At 36.3% G+C, this 22,434-nt stretch overlaps 2 protein-coding genes across 3 annotated transcripts; both read right to left on the bottom strand.

The window, feature by feature from the left end:
• Nucleotides 1-942: 942 nt before the first annotated feature.
• On the bottom strand, nt 943-5,829 carry LOC107421955 (pentatricopeptide repeat-containing protein At3g09040, mitochondrial). Of its 2 annotated transcripts, XM_025075751.3 has the most exons (4): nt 5,659-5,829; nt 5,535-5,576; nt 5,138-5,255; nt 943-3,810 (listed from the first exon to the last, which is right to left on the bottom strand). In XM_025075751.3, the coding sequence occupies exon 4, from the start codon at nt 3,630-3,632 to the stop codon at nt 1,215-1,217; it is 2,418 nt and encodes an 805-aa protein (XP_024931519.3). In that variant the 5' UTR covers nt 3,633-3,810; nt 5,138-5,255; nt 5,535-5,576; nt 5,659-5,829; the 3' UTR covers nt 943-1,214. The 2 variants fall into 2 exon arrangements, with proteins under 2 accessions (XP_024931519.3, XP_024931518.3); XM_025075750.3 differs by lacking the exon at nt 5,535-5,576.
• Nucleotides 5,830-6,743: 914 nt separating this feature from the next.
• On the bottom strand, nt 6,744-13,406 carry LOC107421969 (putative disease resistance RPP13-like protein 1). The gene is made up of 2 exons (XM_060815947.1): nt 11,984-13,406; nt 6,744-11,743 (listed from the first exon to the last, which is right to left on the bottom strand). Exon 2 carries the CDS (start codon nt 11,256-11,258, stop codon nt 6,933-6,935), a length of 4,326 nt encoding a protein of 1,441 aa, XP_060671930.1. The 5' UTR covers nt 11,259-11,743; nt 11,984-13,406; the 3' UTR covers nt 6,744-6,932.
• Nucleotides 13,407-22,434: the final 9,028 nt, after the last annotated feature.

The raw sequence follows: 22,434 nt of genomic DNA, 5'->3' as shown, positions 1-22,434 counted from the left end.
TACCAAAAAAATTTAGATTATCATTCATGCAGAAAAAAATAATGCTCCAAGTTTATCATAATTTAAATTTAATTTTTTATATTTTAAAAATTATTTCTAATACACTTTCAAATCGGTGATGAAGAAAATAGTTCTAATATATCTTTATTTATGTCTAAATGAATATGGGTTCAAATTACGAAAATAAATTTTTTTAAATAATTTATAAAATAGATGATTTATTTAAAATTAAAAAAAAAAAAAAACACATTCTAAATCGGTTGTAAACAAAAATTTGATCACACGATTTAAAATCTAAGTTTGGGCAAAAATAAATTTTAAAAAATTACATATAAATGCTTTTATTTTCACAATATAATTTTTGTTGCTGCCGTGTAAAAACATCGCTGGCATTTAGAGTGAGGAGTTGCAGGGAGGAGTCAGTTGTCATCCCAATACTCCATAGTACTCGTATTTTACTTAATAACAATTAATCTAAACTATCATTTACATGTCCATTGTTTTCTTTTTTTTTAATGCAAAATTGGCAAAATCTTAATTTTATATTTTCTTTGGTAATTTCTTTTAATCCATATATATTACATAACATATTTAGGAAAATTAAGGGTCTCAATTGAAAATGTAAATATCTAAATTAAAACTGAAATTCTCAATTGAAAACATTAAAAATTAAGGACCTAAATGGAAATTGGGCATACTAAATGGTCCAAAGGTATGGTTAACCTTAAAAACAAAAAATCATTTCTACAAGAACAGTTTGTGGTTCTGCTCATATGTCCAGATAGGCATCCATGTGTCCAATGAGTCCACATAGGCATATGGACAAATACTAAAAGAACATGCAATTGAAATTTAAATCCCAACTATTAATTAGTTGGTAAGAAATCCAACTATTCATTTAAAAATTTTCACTCTCAATTTTACTTGTATCATACTCGCCAAAAAAAAAATATATATATATATATATATACATACAAAAAGGATGACATTGTAATAAAAGTGAAATATGAATCGGTTTTCCATTAATTTTTAAAGATACAAAGCCATTTCTATAAAACTGGCAAAACGAGCGGTGATACTGTAATTTCCCCTTCTTTATATTTGATAACATTCGCCAAAATGCTTCCTGTGAATGAATTGGAACTCCTTTCCCACCAAAGGAGATGTGGATCAAAATCTGAAAAGCACTTCTATATAATGCAGAAGAAACAACTTCAGCTGACCTTCTGCTCCACCTCAATCCAACTATATCCTGTGCTTTTCGCTATGCCTCTCTCTATCATGCTTCTCTGCACTTCTCTGGCATCTTCCCAACCGCCAACTTCAGAATAAACCTTCGACAGTAGTACAAAAGGTACATCATCCTCTGGATCCAACTGAATTAACTTCTTTGCAGTCCATTCTCCGAGCTCTCTATTCCCGTAAATCCTACAGCCGCTAAGCAAGGATCTCAATATCGCAGGCCAAGGAGTATACGGCATCACTTCAACTATTTGTTGAGCATTGTCAAGGTATCCATTTCGAGAAAGCATATCAACCAAGCAACCATAAACATCTGGAGAAGGTTCCATCTTGTAATCTGAGACCATTGATTGAAACAAATCAAGGCCTTGACTGATTAGTCCCATGTGACTACATGCTGATATGGTGGACACAAATGTGGCTTGGCTGGGATGCAGATTAGACAACTTCATTGTTTCAAAGATTTCCATAGCTTCCATGACAAAACCATGATGAGCAAAAGCCATGATCATAGAATTGTGTATAATGACATCGTTCAATCTATCTGACTGACTATAAGCCATCCTTGCGCTGTCAATGTCCCCACATTTTGCATAAGCATCAATAACTCCGCTTGCAACAAAAACTTGATTGTTGAATCCCATTTTAATGACAAGGGAATGGATAGATTTAGTTAGAAGATAACCGGCAATACTGGCGCAACAATTCAAAATGCTGCCAAAAATGAACTCATCAGGCTTCTCACCAGCTTCTTTTAGAGATTTGAGAAATCCAAAAGCCTCGTAAGTATGTCCCTGCTGTGTTAATGCAGATATCAAAGTACTCCAACATACCAAATCTAATTTCTCGTGGCCATCAAAAAATTCAAAGCAATCATCTAATAGCCCAAATTTAACATAACCATTAATCAATAAACTAAATAAATATCCACTAGAAGAGAAACCAGACTTGATGATAGCACCATGAATTTGTCTAAATATTTGCTGGTTTTCATATTTAGAACAAGCTTCCAATACACTGGAGAAGGTATATTCGTTCAATTCAACTCCTAAACCCCATAAATTAACAAAAACCTTTAGGGCTTCCATGTAAGAATAATTTAAAGTGTATCCAGAAATCAACTCATTCCAAGCAGTTATGTTTTGTAAAAGTACTGCATTGTTGTCAAAGATTAGGGATGCCAATCCCATAGCATTACATCTAGAAAACATATTGATTAATGAGCTTGCAATATTAGTTTCATCATGAAACCCAAATTGTAATGCTAGACAGAAAAACTGAAGTCCAAGTTCAAGATCAACTAGCTCTGCACATAATCTGAACAAGATTGAAAAAGTGATATCGTTGGGTTTCACAGTATCTAACCTGAACTCATGGAACAAGTCTGCAAGTTTCCTTGCATTTGCATGTTGAGATAAGGATGCAAATGTAGTGTTCCAGGATATAACATCTTTATTTTGTATCCTATCAAACACTTTCAAAGCTGAGTCTTTCATGCCATTTTTAAAGTACATATCCATCAAACAATTCATCAATGAAGTACTATGCTCCATGTCACTTTGGATGACCAGTCCATGGAGCTGTTTCCCACAATCCAAATTTCCTGTAACGGAGCACCCTTTAAGAGCATTAATAAAGGTGAATTGGTCCATACTTATACACCTAGTCAGCATTAAGGAAACAATTTTCCATGCATGAATGCCATAGCCGCATTGCACATACCCTCCAATAATAGCATTCCAACAACCAACATCGACAATGGGCATGGACTCAAACACTGCTTTAGCAGACCCAATGTCCTCCAACTTAGCATACATGTTCAAAATAGAACTACCCACATATAAGTTCAGTTCAATCCCAATTTTCAATGCAAAACAATGAATACTTGAACCAAACTCATATGAACCTGCACTAGCACATATCTTTAAAATACTACCAAGAGTGAACTCATTTGGTCGTAACCCACTTCTTATCAAGTCTAAATAAACCTCCAAACCAACTTGAAATTCACCATTTTGGACCGAACCAGAGATCATCAAAGTCCACGAAACAAGGTTTCTCTCCACCATATCATGAAACAACTTAAATGCATCACCCAAATATCTGCATTTTGTATACATCTTTATCAAGTTATTCTGTGAGAAAACATCATTAGTATGTCCCAGCTTGATTACACAGGCATGCAGTTGGGTACCAAGCAAATATGATTTTGTACTTTCAGAGAAGCAAAGGGCAGTGGCAATTCTAGATGGATCTTTCCCTGCCAAGAAATTAGAGCATGTAGAGAAGGAACTGGAACAATAGAGTTGGAGTCGGTTTTTGATAATTGTTTCGAACTGACTAGTCTTATTTATACAAAGAACCCAACTTCTTAGCTTTGAAAGTAACATACACCTCTTAGTGTTGGACTTCTTTTTAGTCTCTATTATTAACACATACCGTGCGATTGTCTTAACTGCAAAACCACCATAAAAGGTCCTGCTGCAACTGCAACTTAGGAGATCCCACCTTTAGCTGGGATGTTCTTACAGCTAGTCCAAGATTGGTCATAAGAGGAGAAGCAACACACTGAAAGAAAACAAAGAAGCAGTTTTTATATTAAATAGAGTTCAATTTGAAAAAAAATAATAATAATAAAAAAAAAAATTGCACAATCTAACTTCCTCATCTTTAAGTTCAAGTCATTTCAACATCAAGGAAGTCAAGAAACTGACTACAGTCAAATCTAAATGACAGAGAAACCTGAAAATAAAAATCAAAGAAAATGCTCCCAAATCTATATCTAAATCAACAAGAAAGTATGTAGAGTCCTTAGCTTTACAAGACCAAAAGTGCAACAAATATGAATATCCCATAAACTCTTTTAATCTCAGCCTTATTCTTAATAATCCTCTAATTTTCCAATTCTAACCACGCATCCAAAGCACCAAAAACAAAAAACTGCAGACCTCCATAAGATTACTGTTTTAGTTTCATTAAAAGACTCTATAAACTTTCCATTAACAAGGGAGCTATTGTGAGACAGTGCTAGAGTCTTTTAGAATCAGAGCAGGTCACCTAAAATAAGTATTTACTTATGCTTCCATGCTCCACCATGCACATGTTAGACACCATAAAAGGTACTAAAAGGATTCTAGTCTTTTGCCTTCAGATTGAGTCATTGGTATTTTATATTATTATAGGTAACCGCCACGCAAAAATTTGAATCTTAAAAGGCACCTTTTCTAGGTATCATGCTAATTTAGTCGTTGTACTCAATGTTGTATTCTTCTTTTCATATGTTATCTTGCTCTTAGTGTCACTTCCACTCCAATCAGAACCACATTAATTGAAATGGCAAAGCTCAATACACAAGCAGCTAGGCTATGAACTTTCTCTAAGAAGATTAAAATAAAATTTAAAAAAAAAAAAAAAAGACTTTTCCATCAACTAAAAATTATGCTAAAATGAGATAATCCTCAAACATATGCATCAAAAATTTAAAATTGACACCACCACAATGAGTTGCTGAGAAACTCCATACAAATAATTAAAATAAAGGATTATCAGTTCTTAATCCAACTACATTCTAGTGAATTTATTAGCTGCTGTGATTTGTTTATTATAGGTACAGGAAACATAATTGCTTTGATTCATTGCAGCCAATTTTTTACTTATTTATTTTCTTTTTCCCCAATATATTGCAGCGAAACATAGAATGATCAAACAAAGGTAATGCTATAACTCAACCTCAATAAAACAATTTTACTTCCAGAACTTCTATTTTCCAATTATCAAAACTTGGTATTAAATTCATAGAGAGCAATCAAATCAACCACTCACCATTGCAACCCAAAAGAGTGACCTTCGAATCAAATATAACAAAGTAATACAAGGTGTGTAGAAAAGTAGTTACCTTGGAAAGTTCAAGAAAAGAAAAATCAGGACTAATAAGTTCAAGCACCAAGTGCTCACTAACGGCCATTGGGGCAGATTTTCGTTCAATGCTTTCTTCACCACCTTCCCACACTTAACTGGAAAATTAAAATATAATATAATAAAATAAAATAAAATCATGCTTTCAATCAAAATTTCTTCCAAGATTATAAAAACCATAATTTCTACACAGTTAATGCAGGAATCAGGAAGAAAATTAACAGCAACAACAAAAGAGAAGCAATTACTACCTACTGCTCCATGACACACACAAAAGGAAAACAAAAATAAAAATAAATCAAAAAAACAAGGCTTGATCATTTAGTTGGGGATATATTCCAACTGGGTTTGAACTCTTCATGGGTTGTGGGAATAACCTTATGTTAGATGTGGGGATGGAGGGCATTCCTTGCGGAATCCTGTGAGAGTTTAAAAGTGTTCTTTATTTCCAAAAATTGCCATTGAAAAAAGCAAGTAAAAGCTTAGAGGAATCAGACCCACCTCATTTTTTTCTAGCTTCCAATCAAAATTAACGGTCAGTGATTTCGCATTGGCTTCGGCAACATAATCACTGGCGGCATGGCAGCCGAAGACGTTAATCGGAGGACTGCAGAGACAATTAATAAATAGTTATTATTATTATTATTATTATTATTATTATTATTTCGTGCAACAACAAAATAAGCTCATAAACAATTTAATAATCATTTGAATAGAAATTAATCATATACAATTAGAAAAAAAGTATGTGTGTATATATATGTATATATATATATATATACATATATATATATATATATATATAGTTTGTTTAGTGTAAATATCATTTTGCTGCTGTTATTTCGAAAATTTATCATTGACTTAAAGTATTTAATAGTAAATATTAATTGCAAATTTTAGTATTGCTTTTCAATAATACATGTTAAAAATATAACATTATATCAAATTATAAATATTATTAAATAATTATATACCCATTTGTGGTTTACTTTTTACAAATTAAAAACAAATAATATTAGTTAATTCAACAAATGACATGAAATCCAAATTAAATTTACAATTGACAAAATTTATAATACTGCATTGAAGGACCCAAATGAAAAGCTAGTGTTATATTTTAGCAATGGCATTGCCCAAATGCCTGTTATTGGAGGTCTAACAGTTGTATTTGTGTTTATATATTCATTTTTAGAGAAAGATTAAGTGGGTCTGTTCATTTTTAATTTATAAAAAAGGTAGTTTTTTTTTTCTTTCTTTTATTCCTAAAAAAATATATATGAAAAATCAAGAGCTTATAATAATATTTAATAATAATATTATTTGATAATAATAATAATAATAAGAACAATATTTAATTATTTTATCAGCTTCAGGGCTTGCAAAAGTCCCACAGAAAATAATTAAACTAAAATGGTATGGTTGGCAGGCTGGGCAATGGAGCCATACAATTGTAGCATGAATGTCCATGACTTTCTATACAAGCTCCCTCAAACAAATGAACCTACATTTGACTGTGTTTTAAGATAATAATTAAAAAAAAAAAAAAAAAAAAAGAGAAAGAAAGAAAGTAAGGAAGAAAAAAAGTCTGCTACGTTGTAACATTTTCTCAGTAGATGTGAAAATTTTCCAACAAAAATATCGGCATTCAAATTTTCAGTTTCTACATCACCAAATGAAGGAGCAAACATATGTCACAGTAAATTTCTCAAAAATAAAAAACTGTTGGATTCGACTACGTAGTAAATTTCTCCCCAAAAAAAAAAAAAAATGTTGGATTAGAGTACGTCCCAAAAATCAAAACTTTGAACAATCTCAGGTGGCTCTTCTTCAGGCAAAGTTTGAAGGTTGTCGCATTCGCATATTTCTAGACTATCAAGAGAAGTGAGGTTTTTCAAACCCTTGGGAAGGGTTTTAAGATTAGGTAACTTCAGCAGTTGAAGAGAGGATAAACTGATAGGCAGCAACCAATCCTCTGGAAAACAAACCAGCCATTCACATCCACCAAACATAAGGTTTGTAAGACAAGTAAGTCTGTGCAAACCCCACTCAAATGAAGGCTTCAGTTTCTCACATCCCAATACCGAAAGTGACATCAGATTTGCAGGCAACCCTCCATTTGGAAATGACTCAAGACTCGAACAACCTTCGACATATAATTCTTGAAGACATGTGAGGCTGTATAAACGATTTGGTAGGGAATTCAAAGCCTTGCAGTTGCACAATCTAATAGACTTCAACATGCAGATTGATAGGCCACGTCCAGGAAATGATTGAAGAAGTGGACAATCACTTATTTCCAAGTGATTGAGACAACCCAGATTGTGAAGGCCTTCAGGGAGCAGCTCAAGGTTGGCGCAGTTGTTGATGATTAGTTTCTTAAGGTTCATGGCTATGCTAGATGTGAGTATAGGATGCCCGAAAGTACCTTCTGAAAATGACTTGATGGAATGACAGCCTGCAATTCTGAAAAGTTCAAGAGACTTGTTGTTGTTAATCATCTCCCTTGGAAGGGACATCAAATTTATGCAGTTTTGTATTTCAAGTCCTTTGACTGTGCTGGGCAGCTCATCTCTTGGTAAAGATTGGAGAGAAGAACAACCTTCAATTATTAAGTATTCAAGCGATGAAGACAACTTATCGTCATCATGCTTCTTCCAGTTCGGTAGGGACTGAAGTGACTCACAATCCTTAATCTCAAGGCCTCTTATCATGGGAGGCAGGCCTGTTGTTGGGAAGGATACAATTGAAGGACATCTCCAAATTCTTAGTTCTTTAAGCGATATAAGTTTTTGAAAACTTTGTGGCAACTCCTCTAATATTGGACATTCTGAAATTTCTAATCCCTCAAGGTTTGAGAGGTCTTGCAGTCCAGTCATATCGGACAAAGTTTCGAGCTCACTGAGATTGGTAATCCGTAACTCTTCAAGAGTAGCCATTTCTTGAAAAAAATTTTCAGGCAGACACTTGAGCTTGGGAATTTCAGACATTCGCAAAGAGGCAAGTGAAGTGAGTTTGAGTATATTTTGTAGTACCTCCAAGTTGCAATTCTTTAATTCTAGATCACGGAGTAAAGGGAGTTCGGGAAACTCTGTTAAGTTTTGACATCCATCTATTTCCAGTATCTCCAAGGATGGGAAGAGAATGGGTAATTCCCTCAAGTTGGGACACTCCCATAATGAAAGCTCAACAAGGCAAGGATATTCTCTGCCATTGCCAATGCTATCATAGCATGTTGAAAGCCTTGGAAGAGCTACTAATTCTTCACATCCCTTGATAATCATGCTTTTCAAGGCCGAGAAGCTATGCAATAGTTTTCCTAGCTTTGGGCAGTTTTGTATTTCAATCTTCTGAAGATAATGAAAACCTTCCCTGCCGTCAACCCCAGAAAATGACCAATTTTCCCAGTTTAACAAATTCTCAAACTTTAAAGTCTCCAATGACGGAAAAGGTGGAACAGAAAAAAGTCCATCCCCATAGAATTCAGAACCTATTGTCGTTATTCTTTCCATCCCTTCAACAATGAGATCTTTCAATGAGGGAAGTTGCCCAAGTGCTGGCAGGCATTCACACTTTAAACAATTACTAAGCTTTAAGAATTTGATATTGCAGAACAAAGACGATTGAATCCAACTTGGAAATCTTGTGCCTCCGTATTCTTTTATTGTAACTTCTTTAATGTTTTGGTGAGGTTGTAGCATCTCAAGCACGAGCATTTCAACTCTTTCATCTCTTGAATCATCCAGACTTCTATTTTGTTTCAACTCTAACTCCATCATGTCTTGTGTATATGCATTAATGGTTTCTCCAAAATTAGGGACTTCCATGCTTGTATAATCTGCCACGTTCAGATCTTGAAGCTGTGGCAAACCATCAAAACCATTACTCCATTGGAAGACCAGCTTATCAAGTTCCTGCTTGCCCTTTAAATTAGCCTCCATTGCATCTATGAAATTTACAATGTTCTGCAGCCCTGCAATTATAAGTGACCCTTGTATCTCTGTCATTTTCCTTAAATCTTGAATTCCTGACCCACTATCTTTACCCACCACAAAATAAGATAATGTTTGGAGATTCTGCAATTCACTTATTTGTGATGGCATTTCTCTTAATCTGCTTCCACTGATGTACAGATGTCGTAAACTTGTTAGGTTTCCCATCTTTGAAGGTAACTTTGTGAGACAGCGACATTCTAATAAGATCAATGTTTGTAAATTGTAAAGATTATGTGTTGATTCTGGTAGCTCTTTAATTGCAGTGTGAGAGAGGTCAAGATATCGTAAATGTTTCAAACTTCCTATTGAATCTGGCATTTCACTAATGCGACAGGCATTAAAAGATAATACTCGTAAATATCTTAACTTTGGCAACAGATCATAGGGGACATTATTTGCCAAAAAGCTAGATCCAATGCTTCCGGCTGGATTTAGTGGGAGGAAGGTGCGTAAGAACTCAACCTCATTAAAGGCCTCAAATCTTGCAAGTACATCACGCTTTCCACGAATGTACGATGAATGTCGAGCCTTTTCTGAAATTTTTTTTTGACTATCATCCTTGTTGTAATCCTCCAATCTGAAGCCAAACTCACCACAAACAAAATCAGCCAACTCCTTCATAAGCCTGTGCATTACATATTGTGACCTATTGTTAACAGATTGTTCAAAGAATGACCTCGCTACCAGCTCGCAGAAATACTCATCTCCCACTTCTTCCAATCTTTTCTTTCCTTTCGGTTGCAGTATAAAACCTTCGGCCATCCATAGCAAAACAAGTGAGCCCTTGTCGAATTCATGCTCTATAGGAAATACAGAACAGAACCGAAAACACTGCTTTAAATGGGCAGGAAGGTGAAGATAGCTTAATCTTAGAGATTGAAGGATGTCACTTTCGTCATCTGGTAAATCCCATATTTTCCTATTCAGTATATCTTTCCATTCATCTTCCTCTTTTCTTGAATGCAATAAAATTCCGAGTCTTTTCACAGCTAAGGGCAAGCCTCCACACTTTTTCACAATTTCCTTACCAATGGCCTCCAAATTAGAACTGACGTTAACATTTATATTCCCAAATGCTTGACTTATCAACAATAACCAGCAATCTTCATATGTCAAACCTCTTAAACAGTGTGATGGAACTGTTCCCACGCTTGATGCAACATTGCTATCCCGTGTTGTTACAATTATTTTACTTCCCTTACCCCCTACTTTCAATGGATTCCATAAGAGATCCCATGCATTATTTCTCTTGGTCCAAACATCATCTAAAATGAGAAGAAATCTCTTCCCATTCAAATTCTCTTTCAAAAAAACTTGAAGGAGATTCAAGTCATCAAGATCAAAATTCTTCATAGTGATTGAACGAACAATTGTTTTTGTTATTTTCACCACATCAAATTGATCGGATACACATGCCCAAACTTTATAGTCAAAATGACTTTCCACTCTTCTATCATTATATACCAGTTGAGCAAGGGTAGTTTTGCCAATGCCACCCATACCCACTATAGGAATCACACCTATATTACCATTATTCTCTTCAACCCCAAGCAAAAGTTGAATAATTTCCTCTTTATCATCATGCCTACCATAAACACAAGATTCATCTACCAAAGAAGTAGTAGCTAACAACCTCTGTTTGCAATGAAAGGACCTCTCCCCAATGTTTTCTTTTAAACCCAGCACATCTTTATATTTAGCAATCATTTCCAACCTCTCAATAATCTTTCTCAACTTGAAATCTAACCCTCTACTGGATGGACTTAGAGAGGAAGAAATTTGTTTCCATTTCCATACCTGATCTGGATTTGCCTGAGATTCAGCTTCCAATTTGGATTTCAAAGCTTGATAAGTCATTTCATCAAGCAAGTCCTCTGCATCAAAGATTGCATCTTTAGCCATGTGCAGCCACTTCTTCACTGTTGGGCTATAAAACTGCTTCTCCTCAGCATCATTAAGCAAAGCAGTGAGAGTGACCAGTGTAATCTTCAACTGTTCAAGGGATTCACCATATTTTTGCCCACAGAATAAGCCTATAAACTCATGGGAAGCCAACCTATCAAACAGAACTTGAAGAAAGGCAGAGAGAAAAGCCTCTCCAACAGGCATGGTTAAATTGTGCTTTCTTGTATCAAGAATGAAAAAGAGGTAAGAAGCAACAGATGCAAATGGGGAATTGTTTTGGGGGTCAAATAATTACAAATAATATGGTTGGTATGATAAAAAAAATACTTTTCAAAGACATATGCTTCTGTTTTCAAAAGAAAATAAATTTTCCTTTGAAATGCAAGTTCAAAGAACTTACTGATACCATTAGGAATTTGACCCCAATTTTGTCTGAAACACCTATTTCTTTTATTATTATTATTATTATTATACTTTTCATGTATCGATGTGGGGACAGATATTAAGTGGTGCAGATTCATATCTATAGACTAGAAGTGGCGGGTCAAGATAAAGTTCTTAATACATAGTTGACATTTTATAAGGTGTGAATTCTTTTTTCATTTCAAGTAAGAAAAGAAATATGAAATTTCTAGATGTAGTTGGATGTACCTTTACCTTGAAATTGGAAGCCTGGACTGGATTGCATTCTTTACCACCAGTAAATTTGTTCGTCCCCGTCAAGATGAAGTTGGTGTTATGGTTTTTGGACCCACAAAAAAAAAAAAAAAATTAAGGAAAAAAAAAAAAAAAAAAAGAAAGAGAAAACACTCTCTCTTCCCTCCGAACGTTGCTTTCACCAAGAATGTGTCATAAGTTTCAAAAGCCTTAGATTTAACCCTCTACTACATGGACTGACAGAGGAAGAAAATGTGGTTTCAATTCGATACCTGATCTGGGTTTGCCTGAGATTCAACTTCCAACTTAGATTTCAAAGCTTGAGATTGAGAAAGCCATTTCATCAAGCAAGTTGTCGGCATCAAGAATTGCACCTTTGGCCCGTAAAACTGCTTTAATTGTTGAAGAGATTCTCCACATTCTTTTTCCAAAGAATAAGTATATATATATATATATAAAAACTCTGAGGAAGGAAAAAATTTCTAATACTTCCGGAGTAGTTGACCACTCAGTACTACTATCCTTCTTTGACTGCCACATGTATTATTTTTTCCATGTCAGAAGCTGCTTTATTCCTCCTGCATAATTCCGTTCGTCTCTGTTTATGTTGCTGGTTTCTGAAACCAAACACACCACCGAAGAGGAGAAAAGGTTAAAATAAAAAAGATTAGACAGAAATTCCAAGTGAAGAGAGCGGGTTGGGATTGTTATCCGGTAGCTTTGGATGTGAATATGGAAGCTGAGAAGCAAATCGAGGCGGCGGTGGACTCGTATGCTAGCAACGAAGCAATTAATTGCAACAATGGTGAAATTTATTGACTGAGCAGTATCAGATTGAGAAGTATGAGTTTGAGGAAGCTCTATTGGATATAAAGTGAAATCACAAGGAACATGGCTTCATGGGTTTAAAACTTTCAAGACTGCGTTGAAAGTGATTTTAGAAAAAAAAAAAATATATATATATATATATAACAAATTATGGGTGTTTGATTTGATTTGATGATGTTGGTAGTGGAAAATTATTGTGGTTTGTTGTTTTTTTCCTCTTCATTTCTTATGTTTTCATAATTGGGTATTTGAGGATTTAACTTTTATATTTAGTTTACCATTTTTGTAATTCCTAAACATAATCAATTCCTAATTCTGTTTGGTTCAGATTCAAAAAAAATAAAAGAAAAATATTTGGTTGGGGAGGAAGCTGTTTGAAATACATTTATCACTTTTTTTATGGTCTTTTGCTGGAAAATATAGGATATATAATTAGGATTAAAAACTTCCCTTGGAAAACCATTCTATGGAAGCAAGGAAAAGGAGCAACAATACTTGCTAGGGCAAAATAATGAACCTCACACATTTTAATCTTTTCCTCTCTTCGGTGGTGGGTGGTTTTGTTTCAGAAACAAAGAACCGAGAGGAACGGCGTTTTGGAGAGACGGAGAGGAGAACGAAGAAGCTTTTTGACCTGGAAACATTGATACATGTGGCAGTCAGAGAACGGCAGTAGTACTGAGTGGCCAGTACTCGGGAGTATTAGAAATTTTCCCTTAGGAAGACAATCAATCAAATAGAACTTGAAGAAGAAATAACGCGCAGAGAAAAAGCCTCTCCAGCAGCCATGGCCAAATTGGGGGTTTTTGTGTTGTGGGAATGAAACTATAAAAAACGGAAACGAATGCAAATGGTTCGAGTGATTTTTATTTTTATTTCTATGGTTTTTTTTTTTTTTTTTGAAATAATATTTTTGTTGTTATTTTTGTTTTTATTATTATTATTATTATTATTATTATTTTTTTTCAGTTTTGCCATTTGTGGGTAATGATCACGAGTAACCATTGGTAACATCACACTTATTGATTAATTGCATTTAATTTATGTATTATTTTTCTATTTTAAAATTTTAATTTTAAAAAATAATTTATTTTAGTTGCTATTTAAATTATTTAAATTCATTTATAATCGTCAATAGTGGTAGAGTTTTTCCTTTTTTTTTTCTTTTTTTTTTTTTTTTTGTATGGTTAAATGCTTGAAAACTATGGTGGGTAACTTCTTTTGAATGAAAACTTGTAGAAAATAATTAAGTGAAAGATAGGCTCTTGATTCCTGCATGCGTCATTTAAAAAACAAACATAAGATTTGGAGATATTATCATATGTCAAATGAGCTTCAATAGGATGAGAAACACTATGATAAGTAAAGAAATCCTTCATCCGTTCACGAGGACAAGTCGCTTGACTTGTTCTACATCGAGGTAATGGTGCGGATATTGTTTTTATACATGTGGCATTTGTAGAAAAATATAATTGGAATAATATATATATGTATATACATGTGGATCTACAAAAGTAAATAACAATTTACAAAAATAATAAAATAAAATCGAAAACCTGTATATCCTTAGTTTTGATCTGCTTGTTGAAAAATGGTCCGATGCCTGTGTGATACCATAGTGTTCTTAAAACAATTTCCGTCCCGTCGGTACAGATGATTTCCCGACGGTTGTCTCCTAGGATACAACGGATTCGAAAACTCTTGAACACAGTACCTCCGAAGCTTTCCTTTCGAACTTTCAGTGTACCTGAATTTTACCACACTCACAATACAAAATATGCAGAAAAAACTATATTTTTCTTTTTCCTTTTTCCAATTAATGCTCATGGTAGGGAATTCTATTTTCAAATTCTTTTTTTCTAAAACATCCATCCAAATTTCAAAACCCACATTAGGAAAGTTACATGGCCACACATAATTCTCATAAAGGCCCATTAAAGACCATTATGGAAAATCATTCAACAAAAAAAAAAAAAAAAAGTTGCAAACATTACAATCCCCCACATGAATGATTTGACTACTTGGACTATGCAAGACTCTGGTGGTAAAGCTTTGCAGTTGGAACCTGCATAGGATATGTAGATGTTACTATTTAAACCTTCCATTGTGAGACTATATCTTCTTTACTAACTAATGGTAAATGCGACATCTTTGAACCATTTTGTTGTTTGTGTAAATGACAACATAGTTCACACATATTCCTTCCTGGTACACTTCAGTTCTCACTGTTGTGTTTATTTTGTCCTTGAACACCTGCCTGATTTTGCAAGAGTTTTTAAAGAATTGCACCCTCAACAATTCTCCTTTGAAGCGGACACTCTTCTCTCTCACATAAGTGATTCCTTTTTTCAAAGTAATCAGCATCATTATGCAAAGATTACTATACAAACACTTACAGGAATCATTAAAAGCATACTTTACGCTTAACTTTTTTCTATCACTGTTTCATCATAGGAATGGGCAGAGGATTAACCCCCCACAGTGAACCATACCAGTCTTTACAATTGCATTGTCCCATTGAACCTAGATCTTGGAATCTCCAGTTAACTAGGTTGGATTTCCATCGTATCGACTTTACTTACGGGCTTAAATCCCATTCCCTCGACGATTTCTCAACTAATTCTCTATTTAACCCTTTGGTTAGCAGATCCACAATGTTATCTTTAGACTTTACATAGTCTATTGAGATAACTCAATTTGAGATTAATTGTCTAATAGAATTGTGTCTATGACGAATATGTCTAGACTTTCCATTACACATCACATTTTGTGCCCTGCCAATCGCAAATTGACTATCGCAATGTATACTTATTGTTGGCACATGTTTAGGCCACTTCGGAATGTCCTCCAAAAATTGACGTAGCCATTCGGCCTCTTCACCACATTTATCTAATACGATGAATTTAGATTCCATCGTGAATTGAGCTATTACTGTTTGTTTTGAGGACTTCCACGTTACAACTGCATCCGCTAATGTAAATACATAGCCACTAGTGGATTTTGAATCCTTGATATCTAATATCCAGTTAGCATCACTGTATCCTTCTAATACAGCTAGATATCTAATATAGTGCAGTCCGTATTCACGAGTATATCGTAAGCATTTTAATACTCTTATGATTCCTTTCCAATGATTCTCATTCAAATTACTCGTGTATCTACTTAGTCTACTTATAGCATAGGTTAAGTTTGGTCTTGTACAATTCATTAAGTACATCAGACTTTCAATCACCCTTGCGTATTCCACTTGAGATACACTCTCTCCTTTATTTTTGGATAAGTGTAAACTCACATCTCTGGGTATTCTGGCTATATTAGTATCATTTTTAATAAACTTAGCCAATATTTTATCCACATAATGCATTTGACTAAGAATGATTCCATTCGAAGTCCTTGTGATTTTTATTCCTAAATTCAAATCAGCAAGTCCCATATCTTTCATATCAAATTTTGGATTTCAACATTGCTTTCGTAGTTCGAACCATCTTATCGTCACTACCTACTACGAGTATATCATCTACATACAGATGAAGAATGACATATCCATTCTTTGTATCTTTTACGTAGATACATTTATCACACTCATTTATTTTAAATCCATCACTTAGCATGGCATTATCAAATTTTTGATGCCATTGCTTCAGAGCTTGTTTAAGTCCATACAAGGACTTCACCAATGTACAAACTTTCTTTTCTTATCCTGGAGCGGAGAAACCCTCTGGTTGCTCCATGTAAATCTCTTCATCTAGATCTCCATTAAGAAAGACTGTTTTCACATCCATTTGATATACTTCTAGATCCCGCAATTCAGCTATCGCTAGTACCATCCTTATAGAATTTATTCTCGTCACTGGAGAATAAGTGTCAAAATAATCAAGGTTTTCTTGTTGCTTGTATCCTTTAATTACAAGCCTTGTCTTATATTTGTCTATAGTTCCATCTGCTTTCATCTTCCTTTTAAAAATCCATTTGTAGCCTAAAGGTTTACAATATGGAGAAAGATCTACCAACCCCTAAGTGTGATTCTGTAAGATAGAATCTATCTCACTTTTCATAGCTTCTTTATATAAATTCCCTTCAGGAGAATTTATAGCCTCTTGGAAGCTTTGAGATTCACTTTCTAGCATATACGTAAGAAAATCCGGACCATAGGATTTTTCCATTCTTACTCTATTACTACGTCTAAGCTCAACCTTAGTCTCAGCATCAGTTTCTTGTTCTTGATCACTATCATAATTATCTTCATCGATAATATCATAAGTTCGTTTCAATGAACTCGGTTCTTCTTCCACTTTATAAGGAAAAATATATTCGAAAAATGATGCATTTCTTGATTCCATTATCGTATTCTTGTGTATATCAGGAATTTCTGATCTATACATGTGAAACCGATATGCACTACTATTTTTTACATATCCTATGAAAATGTAATAAACTGTTTTAGGACCTATCTTCACTTTCTTCGGAGTGGGTACGATAACTTTAGCTAGACACCCCCACACTCGTAAGTAATTATAGGAAGGTTGTCTTCCTTTCCATAATTCATAGGGTGTCTTTACTTGATCTTTTCGGGGCACTTTATTTAAAAGGTCGTTTGCCGACAAAACGGCTTCCCCCCACAAGTTCTGAGGTACTCTAGAACTTACCAGCATTGCATTCATCATTTGTTTTAAAGTTCTATTTTTTTGTTCAGCCACACCATTTGATTGCAGCGAATATGGTGAAGTAACTTCATGTATTATGCCATGTTGAGCACAATACTCTCCAAATGGAGTCACATACTCTCCACCACAATCACTTCTGATTACTTTAATTTTTCGGGTGAGTTGATTTTCAACTTCCGTTTTATAGAGAATAACTTTCTCTATAGTCTCATCCTTGATCTTAAACAAGTACATATAGCAATATTTCGTGCTATCACCAATAAAGGTGATAAAATACTTATTACCACCTCTAGTCGATGCAAACTTTAAATCACATACATCACTATGTATTAAATCCAAAGGTTCATTATTTCTTTCAATTGTTCGATATGATAATTTCATTAATTTTGCCTCTACACAAGTTTTACACTTATGTTTGGTATCAATACCAAACGTGGGAATATGATTCAAGTTAATTAACCTCCGCAGAGAATTATAATTAACATGACCTAGTCTACCATGCCACAAAATGGAAGACTCAAGCAAGTAAACGGAAAAAGTACTGGCTTTATTATTAATATTCTTTGGCATTACAGTCATTACATTCAATTTGAACATACCATTGACTACATAGCCCTTTCCCACAAACATCCCATACTTGGACAAGATAACCTTATTTGACTCAAACACTAAGCGAAAACCATGTTTGCTTAGTAACGATTCAGACACCAAATTCTTACAAATATCTGGAACATACAGTACATTATTCAGAGTCAGATCCTTCCCAGAGGTTATCTTCAGGACAATCTTGTCCTCCCCTTGGATTTCTGAATATGCAAAGTTCCCTATGAACAACTTCTCCCCATTTGCCTTTGGTTCGAAGGAGGTGAATATGTTTCTATCTGCACACACGTGGCGGGTTGCACCTGTATCTATCCACCACTCTCTTGGGTTAGAACCGACTAGGTTCACCTCAGAGACAACAGTGCTTTGGTCAATCTCATCAAGCTCTCTTGTGATGTGCTCCATCATAGTTGTCTCTATGTTCCTCTTTCTCTTCGGCAGTTTACAATCTATCACTTTATGACCCATCTTATCACAACTGAAATATTTCCCTTGGAACTTGACTGTAACACCCCGTCCCAAATCGCATCGGAATCCGTGCACGTTGACCGAGGTTGACCGTTGACCGAAAGGGGTCAAAAGTTGACTTTTTGACGTGGTGGGAATTTCAAGTTGACCAGGGTACCGTGGCGAAGTGCACGATGCCTCGAGTTCGTAGACTAGTAGCACGTCGAAAACGGAGCTACGGTTTGAAAGTTATGGACGAAACAAGTTGCGGTCCAAACTGTCCAGGGGGTGCCGGAGTTGACTTTTTGTTTATGGGGAAATGAGCTTTGACTCATGCATGGTTGTGAAGTGCTCGTCGATACGAGTTCACAGACTAGCGGCACGCTCAAAACGGACATCCGGTTAAAATGTTATGGACGTTTGAAGTTTACCGGATACCGTATTTTTTTTAATATTTTTGGATCGGTGAACAGTGAAATGCCACGTGTCAGCTGCTGATTGGTCCACGTGGCATGAACAGTGTCACACAAGGGTTTTTATTTGTTAAAAGTCTTGCGGAAGAGAGAGAAAGAGAGAGAGGAGAGAGAAAGAGAGAGAGAGAGAGACCGCCGGCCACCGGTGATTTTCAAACTGTCCGGCCGAGTTACTGTACATGCGCCGGCCAGCAAGCTTGCCCTCCTCATTTCCGGCAAAACCTCCAAATTTCACGCCGAACGGCCGCCGGACGCGCCCGGATCGGACCTCCGAAGTTCAGCGGCGAGTTTTACCCCTCCACCGCGAATCGACCCTGTTCCGGCCTATCTACAGTACGCGCGCCAGCTAGCCTTGATCCTCTCCTCAAGTCCGGCCGACCCACCAAAAATCACGGCCATCGGACCACCGACGCGCCGGGATCGGAGCGTTTTCCGACGAGGGGTCGGAAATCTTCAAACGGTGATTTCTCCGCCGTCCGACCTCCGTTTTGCTCACCGCCGGTCCCGTTGGGTTGCTCTCCTCAAGATCTACAAGTCTGCAAAATTTCACCACCAACGGCCACCGCACGCGCCGCCGCCGGCGACGGTTGCCGGTGACCGCGGCGGCTCGCCGGAAATTACTGTTCCGACGAGTACCCGAAATTCCGGCCAGCTCCAGTCTGCAGTGTTCGATCTCCTGAATCCGAATCCGGCTTCCGTTTCTGCCAATTCACGACGGTTTGGGAGAATTGCGGAGCCGAAACTCGAAAAGCTTTCCGGCGAGATTCCGACCCCGTCGGGTTCGATCACCGGAAAGTAAGACCGAATCCGTGATCCTCATCACGCAAGCTTCGATTCGGTATATAACTCGTAACCCTTAGATGTCGCTTGGTGTTCGCTCCCCGGGTATCCATTTGGGAATTACCCGAATAAAATATTAATATTTTTGGTTTGTGCACTGTGGTTGTTTAAGTGCACGCGCGAGTAGTGGAGTGGATCCCGAGGAGGATCTTAGTTGATTTGTGCTCTCCAGGTGAGTGACCCACCTTCAAAAATTATTTTGGGCAATTAATTAAATTTAATTGGTATTTAATTTAGTATTTAAATTATGCTCATGTGGTGTGGTTTAATTATGATTTTAATGCGGTTTAATTTAATTTATTTGTTATGCATGAGCAAGGTATGTTTCGGTATTAATTTTACGTGGTTTCAAATGTGATTTCTCGGGCATAATTGGGTTAAATATTTTATGAAAATATTTGGTTTGAATTTTATAAATTATGCCCGTGGTATTTTTATGGTTGCATTTCGTATTTCGAGGAAATTGTGGTTTGTTGATTATCGCTGTTTCGTACCGGGTTGTTTAAATAAAAATATGTGGGATGGTGTTTTGTGAAAATATGGTATACTTCCCATGGTGGTTTTTGGAAAAAACGGTACGGTTGGTTATTTATGGTTATTTTTAGACGCACTCATACAGTATTGGTGTTCTGGTGTATGGTGTATGGACACGTGGTTTAGCACGCGGTTATTATGTGGTTTAGCGTGCGATTTTTACTTCACCCGTGAGTTGCCATTGGACCGTGGGCAGGCAAGGTTATTGTTGCGCACAGCCGCCCCCCTCCTTGGCCGGGTGATGGTTTTTAGCAGTCGGTACTGTCGGGACGCCGAAGTGACCACTGCAGGTTTCTCTCTTTAACCTCCCGCCAGTCGGTGCTCGGGACGCTGGGTATCGGAGGGCATCACCGGTATATGGTGTGGTGCGTCAGGTGTAATTGTCGGTGTAAATTGCAAATAATGGTTTAAACCCCAAAGGTGTTCAAAAATTATTTACTATAATTTATTATATTTTTATTATATATTTGGGGTATGTATTTATTTAATTATTATGTATCAAATGGTTTAATCCCTTGGTTTTTGGGAGGTATGAACATTGGGTTTTGCGAAAAGGTTTTAAAAAGGGAACATTTCAAACGTAGCGATTGGTGAGAGTTTTGAGGGAAATTATTATTTTCCAATAGTTATTATTATTTATTTATTAATTGTTGGTATTTGTTCTATTCCTTAATTGTTATTACTATTATTTTTATTATCACAAAAGGTGTTCAGTAGTTCGGGTTACTCACGGAGATGATTAGCATCTCACACTCTTAAATTCCGTTCCCTTAGGTGCAAGTGGTGGTAGACGTTCTTCCGGAGCGAACCAAGTTTTCCGCTGCTGTTGTGTTTCGAGAAGTACTCTGTACTCTTTCATTTCAGTGTATTATTTCTTTTCAGCCTTGTTGTATTTCTATTGTTTAGCACTTCTTAAAGCTCTGTATACTATTGGGATACTTCTGTTTTTATTTATGCACTGGGTTGCTGCTGTTGTTTTCTTTTGAAGTGCTGCAATTTGTAGAATCAGTTTGTAGTTACGGGAGGAATAAGGGGATATTTTTAGAAGTGTGTTTTCAGTGCAGGTAGTTTGTGGTAAGTAAATCCCTTAGGGGAGGCTCTGCCGGATTTTCCGTTGGAGAGTTCGGTAGGGTTTCCCTGGGATCAGGGCTGTCTAGGGTTCCGGGGAAGGAATTCTGGACGGGTCTTGACATTGACCTTCTTGGAGATGCCTCCTTTTGGCCCCACCTTGGAATTCTTTCTAGGTTTCTTCTTGTTCTTGGAACTACTGCCATGCTCCACAACATTTGCCTTCATTCTCGCCTTCATGGATATTCTATCAGACCTCCTATTGTCATCTTCAATTCAAAGATTTCCAATGAGAGCCTCCATGTCCATTTCCTTTCTCTTGTGCTTGAGATACTTTTTGAAGTCTCTCCAATTAGGAGGCAGCTTCTCAATCATTTTAGCAACCTGAAAGGCTTCATTAATGACCATCTCTTCAGCAAGAAGTTCTTGGATGAGCACTTACAGCTCATGTACTTGACTCATCAAGGGCTTGGTATCCACCATCATGTAGTCCAAGAAACAGCCTATAACAAACTTTTCGGACCCAGCATTCTCAGTCTTGTACTTTCTTTCCAAAGTTTCCCACAGTTCTTTTGCAGACTTCATGCCACCGTAAACTCTGTATAGAGCATCAGATAGGCCATTCAGAACATAATTTCGACATAAATAATCAAAACTCTTCCACGCATCCACCGCCATCAAAGTTTCTTTGTCACTCTCTTCATCACTTGGTGGTGCGTCCTCAGTTAGAAACCTCGCAAGGCCTAGTGTAGTTAGGTAGAACAGCATTTTCTGCTGCCACCTTTTGAAATTAGCCCCATCGAACTTCTACGGTCTTTTTGCATGACCTGCAGGTGAAGGCACTTGAAAAATAGGAGCCTGAGAAGGCACTTGTGCAGCAGGCACATCTCCACTAGCCATTTCTGTATAATCACAAAAAATAGAAATCAATTAGTTATTATTTTTGTCTCAACAAACTAATTTAAACCAAATTCCAAAAGGAAAAATATGCAAAAATGTAATTTTTACGGTTTTTGTGTACACAACAAAAATTACTGTATACACCCAGAATCACTGTTCACTGCCGCATGTCACCATGTGAGACTGTCACATGTCACACTGGGAGACTGACACATGTCACCCTCTCCAACGACCACATGTCATTTGCTATAGATTGACATGTGGAGCATCCTTAGCACGACACGTGACTCGCTTCAGACATGACACGTGTCACCTGTAACAGGTCGACACATGTCACTAGTAAAATCCCACACGTGGCTCCCTAAG

The sequence above is a fragment of the Ziziphus jujuba genome, chromosome 3 (genome assembly GCF_031755915.1).
Source record: "Ziziphus jujuba cultivar Dongzao chromosome 3, ASM3175591v1".
In the NCBI taxonomy this organism is placed as follows: Eukaryota; Viridiplantae; Streptophyta; class Magnoliopsida; order Rosales; family Rhamnaceae; genus Ziziphus; species Ziziphus jujuba.
The sequence above is the reverse complement of the archived record's forward strand: the minus strand, read 5'-3'. Positions and strand labels throughout refer to the sequence as shown.

Bases quoted from the DNA above. Each gene is read 5' to 3' on its own strand.
- LOC107421955 (XM_025075751.3), bottom strand. From the start codon at position 3,632: ATGTTACTTTCAAAGCTAAGAAGTTGGGTTCTTTGTATAAATAAGACT.
- LOC107421969 (XM_060815947.1), bottom strand. From the start codon at position 11,258: ATGCCTGTTGGAGAGGCTTTTCTCTCTGCCTTTCTTCAAGTTCTGTTT.